The sequence below is a fragment of the Brassica oleracea genome, chromosome C9 (assembly GCF_000695525.1).
Source record: "Brassica oleracea var. oleracea cultivar TO1000 chromosome C9, BOL, whole genome shotgun sequence".
Classification (NCBI taxonomy): Eukaryota; Viridiplantae; Streptophyta; class Magnoliopsida; order Brassicales; family Brassicaceae; genus Brassica; species Brassica oleracea.
Genome location: NC_027756.1, coordinates 30,415,630 through 30,426,675, shown reverse-complemented (window position 1 = coordinate 30,426,675; position 11,046 = coordinate 30,415,630). Strand labels below are relative to the sequence as shown.

Below are 11,046 nucleotides of genomic sequence, written 5' to 3'. Positions count from 1 at the left end.
GCTCAATCCTGTTCTAAAATCGTAAGTGGGCCGTTTAGCCGCGGTTCAGGCCCCTTTTGGACCGTTTTGGGACTTGGACGTTTTTACGATTTTTCCTAAGAAACAGCCGTTGGTTTTTCCGTAAGGATTCCAATTCCCCGTATAATTAATGCAACTCGTGTTCAAGCTAACCATAGCCATTTTATACGGTAGGCAGGAATCCATTTCGACGACCAATTTTTTATAACTTTTCCCGAAGTCTTTCTTTGATAATCCTAAGCGAGACGAGACATGGATATTGCGTCAAAGGGCCCAAGGATTGTGTTACGGGAACTTAGACGAGGATGCACGGTTTTGGAACAGGAGGTCGGTCCTCGCCCACGGGCGAGGTGACCTCGGTGCGGGTCGTCCTCGCCCAGGGGCGAGGGGACCTTGGTTGAGACGGTCCTCGCTTACGATCGAGACTCATCCAGACTGATCCTCTTCTCGACATTCCATGGTTCGCATCCGCGAAAAACTTTCTTTTACTTAATTAACCATTTTCCGGGAATGTCTAGTTTTCAAGGATCGATCGAGAGTTCGTTTTCCGGGAACTTTCAGGCATTAATTCCGTCGTGACCGGTTTTGACCCCAACAGTTAGCCCCCCAGCTACCTAGGATCCGCGGACCTGGGTGTGAGGTCCTAGCCTGAGGTATGACTTGTTTTGATGGAATTAGACGTAATCGTTTGCCGAAAGTCCGAGAATGAATAGTACCAAGAAGTTGCTTTCCGAGAAGGCCAAGAGCCATCTAAGCAAGGAGACAACAGGTAAGCCCACTGAAGCTGCTCCCGTCTCGTCACCGCGACAGGACCAAGTGATCCATGTCATTTCAGCCGGTTCGGAAATCAGCGGCATAAGCCATGCAGCTACGAAGAAAAGCACCTGGAACACCAAGCACGGCCTAGAGGCAGCCAAGCCAAAACGCCTGCTCCTAGGAATAGACGAGATAAGTTTCACGGCCAAGGAGCAGGAGAAAGTCCTCACTCCTCATCACGACGCCCTGGTTATCTCGTTCACTGTAGCGAACTGCCTGGTAAAAAGGATACTGGTAGAAAATGGAAGCTCCGGCAATATCATCTTCCAGGCTGCATACAAGGACCTGGGGCTGGAGGAAGGCGCTCTTAATCGGAGGATTACCCCCGATATAGGGTTCAGCGGGGAAGTCAAACAAACCGCCGTTGAGGTGACCCTCCCCGTATACGCCGAATGAATCAACATGTCAACCAAGTTCCTCGTGGTTGATTGCGATTCGTCCTACAATATGATCTTAGGACGACCCTGGATCCACAGAATGGGGGCCATCCCCTCGACTCTTCACCAAATGGTGAAGTTCTCTACACCCTGGGGCATAAAGGCGATCCAAGGGGATCAGGAATATTCCCGCTTCTGCTATCAGACCACTCTGAAGGGAAAGACCAAGGTCTTATAGCAATTATAGAGCAAACCTCTGGCTCATCACACCGAGGAACCGAAGGTAGAGGAAATGGACGAGGTGCCATTAACCGAAGGAGATCAGACCCGACATCTCAAGATTGGTTCAAAGCTAACCGAAGGATTGAGAAGAAGACATATAGAGTTCCTCAGGTCTAACTCCGACTGCTTCGCTTGGTCCGATGCAGATATGCCTGGGATCGATCCAGAGATCATCATGGACAAGCTACAGGTGGAAACCCTACATCAACCCGTCAAACAAAAGAGACGGAAGTTTGCCCAAGAGAGAGACGCGATCATCAACGATGAAGTCAAGAGCCTCCTCAGTACGGGGTTCATTCGTGAGGTGCAGTACACATAGTGGCTAGCCAACGTCGTCGTGGTCAAGAAAAAGAACGGGAAGTGGAGAGTCTGCATTGACTTCACGGAACTCAACAAGTCATGTCCAAAGGACCCCTTCCCGCTACCTCATATCGACAAGCTGGTGGATGCCACCGCGGGGCGCCAGCTGCTGAGCTTCATGGACGTGTTCTCCGGCTACAATCAGATACTTATCCATCTGGAAGACCAGGAGAAAACATCCTTCATGACGTCCAGAGGTATGTACTGCTACAAGGTTATGCCCTTCGGCTTAAAGAACGCAGGATCAACCTATCAACGGATGGTAAACATGATGTTCGTGGACCAAATCGGGAGAACAATGGAGGTCTACATCGATGACATGCTAGTCAAATCCCTGGAAGCGGAGGATCACATTCTCACCTGCAGCAAGCCTTCTCCACCCTCAGGAAATATAACATGAAGCTCAACCCGACGAAATGCTCATTTGGGGTCAGTTCTAGCAATTTCCTTGGGTACATCGTAACCCACCGTGGCATCAAGGCCAACCCTGAGAAAATCAGGGCCATTCATTCAATCCCTACCCCGAAGAACGTCAAGGAGGTTCAGAAGCTAACGGGAAGGATGTCAACCTTGAGCAGATTTATCTCAATACTCTCCGACAAATCTCACGCCTTTTTCGGAACTCTCAAGAATCCGAAGGATTTCCAGTGGACGGAAGAATGCGAATCCGCTCTCCAATAGCTAAAACCGTATCTCACCACTCCTCCTCTCCTGTCCAAGCCACTACTCGGTGAAGTCCTGCTGCTATATCTAGCGATCTCCGAACACGCCGTGAGCGCCGTCTTAGTTCGCGAGGAGGAAAACAAGCAACTACCAATCTATTACGTAAGCAAGGCTCTCCTAGACGCGGAGACCCGCTATAGCCACCTAGAAAACCTAGCCTTGGCCCTGATAGTCGCCGCTTGCAAGCTCCGACCCTACTTCCAGGCTCACCCAATCGTGGTTGTTACCTCTTTCCCTGTAAAGTTGGTCCTCCATAAACCAGAAGTCTCCGGACGCCTAGCCAAATTGGCTGTGGAACTAGGAGAGTACGATGTAATATTTCGACCCGCCACGGTTATAAAGTCACAGGTCCTAGCAGACTTCGTGGCTGAATTCTCCCCTGCCTTGCTCCCAGCTCTAGAGCAGGAGGTACTCCTCTGAGGCGAAAACTAAGGAAGAGGGAGAATGGATCCTACACGTTGATGGATCCAGAAACGTCAGAGAAGCTGTTGTAGGGATAATGCTTACCTCGCCGACAGGGAACACAACCTCAAGGGCCGTGAGATGCAACTTCAAAGCAACCAACAACGAAAGCGAGTATGAGGCCCTAATAGCAGGCCTAACCCTCGCTCATCAAATTGGGGCAGAGAACATCCAGGTCTTCGGCCACTCCCAGCTGATAGCATGATCCAGTATCTCGTAGTCGCTCAGCGACTAATCAAGATGTTCAAGAGCTGCAAACTCACTCAAATACCCCGGGAATAGAATTCACAAGCCGACACCCTGGCTAATCTAGGGTCCGCCCTTGAAACGAATAGCCAGATGAGTATCCCCTGCTCGTGCTTCAATGGCCAGCTACCCTGGAGGAACCCCCATCAGAGGAGGTCTCCGCCGTCGAAGAAGGCGAAACCTGGATGACCCCCTTAATCCGGTTCCTGGAGGCCGACACCCTCCCGGAAGACCGTAGCGAGGCCAGAAAGATCAAGAAGCAAACCGCGAGGTACTGTATCTCCCAGGAGAAGCTGTACCGGAGATCTTTCTTTGGCCCATACCTTAGGTGTGTCACACCCCGAGAGGCCGCTAGAATCCTTGTAGAACTACATGAAGGAGATTGTGGACCCCACTCTAGCGGCAGAAGCCTGGTGCTCAGAGCCAGAAGGGCTGGTTACTACTGGCCCACAACGGCTGCTGACGCCGACAGACCAGCCGAGCACTGCGACCAATGCCAAAGGTACGCTCCAGTCCCCAAGCTTCCCCCGGAGAACCTCAAGTCCATAAGCTCACCATGGCCCTTCACAAAGTGGGGCATGGAAATAGTAGGGAAATTCCCTATGGCGCCGGGGCAGAAGGTCTTCCTTCTGATAGTCACTGACTACTTCTCCAAATGGGTCGAAGCAGAGACTCTCAGCCGCATAACAGATCTCCAGATCTGCAAGTTCCTGTGGACCTACGTAATCTCTCGCTTCAGGGTCCCCCATGAGATCGTCACCGACAGTGGACCCAAGTTCACGAACCACAACTTCAAGGAGTTCTGCAAGGACTGGGGCATAAAACTACCTTTAGCCACACCCCGACACCCCCAAACTAATGGACAAGCCGAGTCCACAAACAAAACAGTGGTCAATATGTTTAAAAATCAACTGGAGGGCTCTCACGGGAAATGGGCGGAAGAACTACAAGGAGTCCTCTGGGCCTACCCCACCGCTCCCAAAACAGCAACAGGGGAAACCCCCTACTCGCTAGTCTTCGGCTCTGAGGCCATTGTACCTACAGAGATGCACGTAAGAACAACGCTCTCCGGATCTACCTATCAGGAGGAGAACAACGAGCTGTTGGCGCTAAGCCTCGACCTGCTCAACGAAAAAGGAGAGGCCGCTCGACTAAGAAACTGGTCCTACAAGCAAAACGTCGCTAGGACGTATAACAAGAAAGTCAGAACCAGAACCTTCCAGCAAGGGACTGGGTTATACGACGAGCAGAAAAAACGATGGGGAAACTCACCCCAGGGTGGGAAGGACCCTATAAGGTCATCGAGGTGCGGAGAGTAGGCCCCTACAGGCTGCAAGATAGCAACAGTAAAATACAACCCAACTGCTGGAACACCCTGCACCTCAAAGCCTATCAATTTTAATACGGCCTCCGGATCGTGATTTCTATACTACTAGATACTATTTAAGCATTATGATTTCCTACTCCTATGTATGCTAAACATCTCCGGACAAAGCTTATAATAAAATAGTTCCGACTATAAGAGCAGAGGGGAAATCATTATACTTAAATGGGCATACGAGCTGGATCAGGTCTCCAGAGACCACCGATCCTGGCCAACCCTCACAAAAGTGGCACGACCACAGTGGCACGCCCAAAAAAATCAAAACGGGTATGAGACATAAAGCAAGAATGGGTATACGCAAGCATGAGTATGCTGTTAAAACTACAACCCCTGTGCAGCCTTAGGCGCATCGGGGTCCCCAGAGTACCAATGTGAAAAGTACCTGCATTAAAACGCTGCGAGCTACACGATACAGGGAACACATGGTATATATTCATTGCAAAAGTACTGTGAAATACAAGGAGCAATCTATATCCTGCTTCTCCAGACGTGGAAAGCAGCATAAGCCTGGCACTTGGGTCATAACACCCACACCAGCACCCTCTAAGTTTGTCAATGACTTCCTGCAGAAGTAGAATACAGCATAGGAACTCGATAGTGGCCAGCTTCTGAGCGGCAGAATGCGGAATCCAAACAGGTACCGTTAGTATTCTTGCCTAGGAAGGCGGATTATGGTCCCTGCGAAAAGCAAGACATTCCGGGTTCCCAAGGAACTCCGGGTCCTTTTGCGAGCCCCCCGATCTAAAGAGGAAACCCAAAGTTCCCCAAACGATTTCGGGTCTTACGCATATAATCTAAGGAAGAACCTCCGGGTTCCCCCGTAGCCTCGGGGTTCCAATCAAAGATCTCAGGATCTAAGGAAGAACCTCCGGGTTTCTATGTGGCCTCAGGGTTCCAAACATAAAAATAAGTTAGAATCTCTATGCAGCCTAGGGCGCATCGGGGTCATTACAACTTCAAAAGAACCTCCGGGTTCCAAACAGCGATCTCTGTATCCAAACCTCCGGGTTCCGACACGGACTCAAAATCCTAATTCGATTCTAGAAAAAAGGATAGAACCCATGTGCAGCCTAGGGTGCATCGGGGTCATTACATCCCTAAAGGACCTCAGGGTTCCCATGCGACCTCAGGGTCCAAATACACTAAGGTCTCGATACGATCTCTGTATCTAAGAGAAAAACACTGTATTCTCATACGACCTCCGGGTTCAAATCACAGAAACCTTCGGGTTCCAACCACGATCTCAAGATCTAATCAGAGAATCTCTGGATTCTTACATCGCCTCCGGGCCCCAGTCTCGGTCCCAGGACCTAGAGAAAAGACCTCCGGGTCCTAGATAAAAGACCTCGCGGTCTGACAGGAACCTCTGGGTCCCAAACGCGATCTAAGGATCAAAGAAGAGCCTCTGCGCCTCCATCTCCGATTATCCCCGGGTCCACATGCAACCTCTGGATTACGAGATCATTCTGCAGACTCCAAACAGCCCACATTATAGCTCGAAAACATCCGGATTATTAGCCTATCTCCCAAGATCCTATCATTCAACCTACAAAAAAAAAAGGGGATCGTAAACTACGAAGTCCCACCTCGATCGAGAAACAGACGAAAAAACATTTTCCGAAAGAAATAGCATGCAGGAGCGAAGTAACAGCAAGGAGTAAACATGAAGCATCGTTATTCATAAAGTCAAGGAGCGGGCTGTAAAGAGCCTTTATTTCAAAAGAAAGCGACAAAAACCAAAGTCTCAAAAGATAAATCAGAAAGAAGGTCTCTCCGAGAATCGCGACCCTATAACAGATCTCTGGGTTGCAGGATGGGAGAGACTCTCCGATCGATGGTTAAACCCTCCAGATAAAAACAGGTGACGCCGATATTCTTCTTCCGGATTCCAATGATATATGCGCTTCTCCAGCCATTCCTTCATAACCTCCCACCTAGCCGAAGCTCTCACTTGCTGAATTAGTAGGTCCCAGCAAGCCATCATCTCTTGCACCTGGCCACGAAGAAGGAGTGCCTCGCTAGTCAATCTCCGATGAGCATCTGCCAGAAGGTCCCGGTTAGGCATAATCTCGGCGCTTGTTGACGAGATAGAAGATGGACCCCCAGCAGATGAAGCGACCCTCGCTAGTCTTGGTGGAGGAGTATAAGAAAGACGCCGCTTCCGCGCTTTAACCTTCTGATACTCATCATAAATAAACGATACCGGAGACCTTGCCACGTTCCCTAGAGAAAAATATATATACATACATCATGAGAAACAAAACAAGACAGATTCCTATCATATAGAAAGGGAAGGCTTACCCCAAACGCGACTATGACGCAAGGCCTCCCTGCTCACCAGAAAGGTCACCCAGCGGAATCGCCGAGGAATTACCATTATAAGCTTCGCCACTGCTTCTCCAGCGAAGGAAACCGGGCGAAACACATCTGACAAAGCAAGAGCTAAAACGTCAGGATCAGGCTCCCGAAAGGATAGTAAAATTCAAAACTCAGAAGAAAAACTTACCCACGGTACGCCAAGACGTATGGTGACCCACTGGCTCTTGAATCTTCACGAACACGTACCGGCTGTTCCAACCATACCCAAACGGGTGATTACCTCTGACACCCCTCGAAGGTTCCTCGACCAAAGGGGCGCCGTCACGGGATCGAAGATGGTAGAACCCATCTCTGTTTGCCAAAGGAGCAAAGTAATAAGAGTATAAAATCTCATGCACCCCGATGGAAAATCCATGGAGTTACCTCACCCGCTCCGCCATCCGGAGCGCGTTCGAACTCGGTCGGACTCCTCATCCCCACTGAAGGATGAATCAAGTACTTCCTCCTTATGTTAGCCAGGTCCCCCTCTCGGATCTCAGAACGGGGACCGTTATCAAAGACACAAGAACAGAGCCTTCTCAGGGGCGCCATCGGAACCGCTTCACTATCAGCCTCCGTAACATTCCCCCAAGATGGAACGGGGGATGAGAAAGGATCGGTAAAAGGACAACGCGGCCTTGCACGACCACCCACGAGTGAGGACAGAAACGAGAGCGGCTCGGGATTCATCTTTCTCAGCTAAGTATCAACGCTAGAGTTGGGTTGAGGCCAGCTAGGAACTATCGTGAATCTCTATTTATATCCGGGTCGTTCCCTTTTCCGCGGGATCCGAAAAGGAAATAAGGATGTTTCCAAATATCCTGAAGAATGCCTGATTTAAAGAATGAATGGCGAAAAGGAAACCCGGTCTCTGCAGGAAAAGGGAAAATACTTCCTATAAAAAGGAAAGTGCACGCTTTTGGAAGAATAAAAAGAGCATCTAGTATCATCAACCGTACGGGCCCCAAACCCCCAGTCTATCCTCTGCACATCAGTGCATGTAGCTCCTCCTGAGGGAACATCAGAGGTCCAGGCTCCAGCATCTCCAAGACATCATCAGAAGCCCAGAGCTTCCCATCTTCGACAAGAAACCAGCTGTTCAATAGCGCCAGACCCCGGTATGATATAGGGGAAACTGATCATCCCCCCGGTTCAGAGTGTGGTTCCAGCCTGAGTGATGTCCTGCCTAAGGGAAGCCTGCTGAGAATGAGCAACTCCGGTTGACTTGAGTGCACAGGTTATTCCCCTAGTTCGATGACGAAATCGAGCAATATGGGTCAAACTGTTGGGGAAAAATACTCAGGCTGTTGTCCTGCCTGGGGTGTGAGTTACCCCGTTGTTTTTTCTGCTCGTCGTAGAACCCAATCCCCTTGCTGGAAGGTCCTTGTTCTGACTTTCTTGTTGTAGGTCCTGGCGACGTCTCGCTGGTAGGACCAGTTTCTTAGCCGAGTGGCCTCTCTTTTTTCGTCGAGTAGGTCGAGGCTTAGCGCCATCAGCTCATCGTTCTCCTCTTGTTCTCACGTGCATCTTTGTGGATACAATGGCCTCAGAGCCGTAGACCAGCGAGGAGGGAGTTTCCCCGGTTGCTGTTTTGGGAGTGGTCTGATAGGTCCAGAGGACTCCGTGTAGCTCTTCTGCCCACTTCCCGTGAGAGCCCTCCAGTCGCTTTTTAAGCATGTTGACCACAGTTTTGTTTGTAGACTCGGCTTGTCCATTAGACTGGGGTGTTGGGGGTGTGGCGAAAGTGAGCTTTATGCCCTAGTCCTTGCAGAACTCTTTGAAGTTGTGGCTTGTGAACTGGGGTCCATTTTCGGTGACAATCTCGTGGGGGATCCCGAAGCGAGTGATTACGTAGGTCCACAATAATTTGTGAATCTGCAGGTCTGTTTTGCGGCTGAATGCTTCTGCTTCAACCCATTTGGAGAAGTAGTCAGTGACTATCAGAAGGAAGACCTTCTGCCCCGGCGCCATAGGGAATCTCCCTACTATGTCCATGACCCACTTTCTGAAGGGCCATGGTGAGCTTATGGACTTGAGGTTCTCCGGGGGAAGCTTGGAGACTGGAGCGTGCCTCTGACACTAGTCGCAGTGTTTGGCTTGTTTGTCGGCGTCGGCGGCCATCGTGGGCCAGTAGTAACCCGCCTTTCTGGCTATGAGCACCAGGCTTCTTCCGCTAGAGTTGGATCCACAATCTCCTTCGTGTAGTTCTACAAGGATTTTAGCGGCTTCTCGAGGTGTGACACACCTTAGGTACGTGCCAGAGAAGGATCTAGAGGTGTGACACACCTTAGGTACGTGCCAGAGAAGGATCTCCGATACAGCTTCTCCTGGGAGATACAGTACCTCGCGGCTTGTTTCTTAATTTTTCTGGCCTCTGTTGGGGAGAAATACTCAGGTATTGAATTCCTCCAGACCCCAGGCAGGACACCGGCCTCTGGATCCCCGCTGGAAGGGACCCTGGTTCTCAGGATCCCTGCTAGGAGAAACCCTGGTTCCCCGCTAGGAAATACTCCGGGTCCAGTCCCCAAGACCGCCCCTTCCCCAGGAAAAGGAAAACTACCGATAAGGAGAACCTTCTATATTTCCGAATATGGAAGAGTTTAACCTACTCCAACCGACTAAGGCCCGCCTTAAGAAGACTATATAACGGGGACCTAAACCCTAAAGCAAGAAATCGACGCTTCGAGACTTAGAGATTAGAGTAAGACGGCTAGAACTAGGGTTTATACACCAATCATTGTAGTTCCGGTTTATTTTATCTAATAAAACGTCTCCTCAAGTCTATTTCTCTCTAATATTCACGAAATCAATACAAACACTAGCCTTGTCCATCGTTCTGTGGTACTCACAAAGATCCTACACAAAAATCCCCTAAGAGTTTGGCGCTAGAAGGAGGGGAGTAATCTAAACTATGTGATAAAGGCGATGGACGAGCATGATGAGCTACCCGAACCTAACCAGAGAGAAGCTTAACTCCAGAGGCAAATCGATGATCTGCAAGGTCAAGTAACCGGGTTGCTTAGAACTCGGGATAAGACCAATCCCGATCTCTCCTTGGAACTCCAAACCGTGAAGGAGAAGCTCAACGAACACTCCAAGCAACTGGAGCAGAGCGCCGAGAAGCTCAGCCAGCTCGAATTGGAGAATCTTACCCTTCGAGACGAGAACCAAGCCCTCAACACGGCGAGCAACAAGAAGCGTCGATTTCGAACTCAGGTCCTCCCTATGCCGATTCTGGAGACACCCAACTCCGGGATGGGGGCGAATCTTCCAACTACGACTCTGGGGGGAGACACATCAACGCGCGAAAAGGCCAAGGATGCTCCAACCTACGACGTGAAGGACAGCGAATCGTAGCCCGAACACAATAAAGAAGCACCAGACGGAGCAGTGAGAGCGAAATCTCCTATGATCGTTCACTTTCACCAGATGTTCTCCGAGAGGCTCGACGCCATGCAGTCCATGGTAGAGAGGCTTCCGGGGGTAGCTCGCCCCATCCGGAAGAGCAACCCCAACTCCTACACCGACACTCCCTTCACGGATGAGATCACCGTGATCGAGATGCCCAGGAAGTTCTCCTTCCCCAGGATAAAGTCGTATGATGGTACCACTGATCCAGACGACCACGTCGCCCAGTATAGACAAAGGATGCTCGCCGTAGCACTCCCAAAGGGGTCGCGCGAAGCTACCATGTGCAAAGGGTTCGACTCCACCCTGACCGGACCCGCTCTGCAATGGCAAATCAACTTACCCTCCAGGTCCATAGCTTCCTTTGCGGTTCTCAGCGACAAAATCGTGGAGAAATTCGCCAGCAGCAGGGACCTAGAGAAGACCTCCGATAGCCTTTACGAAATCCTCCAGCACCGAGCGGAACCCCTGCGAGGCTACATAGCCCAATTCAATCAAGAAAAGGTGGCTATCCCCGAATGTAGTATCCCCAGTGCTATCTCTGCCTTCAAGAGAGGCCTGCTCCCCGACGGGGACCCGTATAAGGAGCTGACCAAATACTAGTGCAAAACC

General features: G+C 50.4%; 1 protein-coding gene across 1 annotated transcript; it reads left to right on the top strand.

The window, feature by feature from the left end:
- The first annotated feature begins 2,249 nt into the window (after positions 1-2,249).
- LOC106314775 lies at positions 2,250-5,012 on the top strand. The gene is made up of 5 exons (XM_013752598.1): positions 2,250-2,514; positions 2,608-2,984; positions 3,374-3,786; positions 4,024-4,486; positions 5,007-5,012. Exons 1-5 carry the CDS (start codon positions 2,250-2,252, stop codon positions 5,010-5,012), a joined length of 1,524 nt encoding a protein of 507 aa, XP_013608052.1.
- Positions 5,013-11,046: the final 6,034 nt, after the last annotated feature.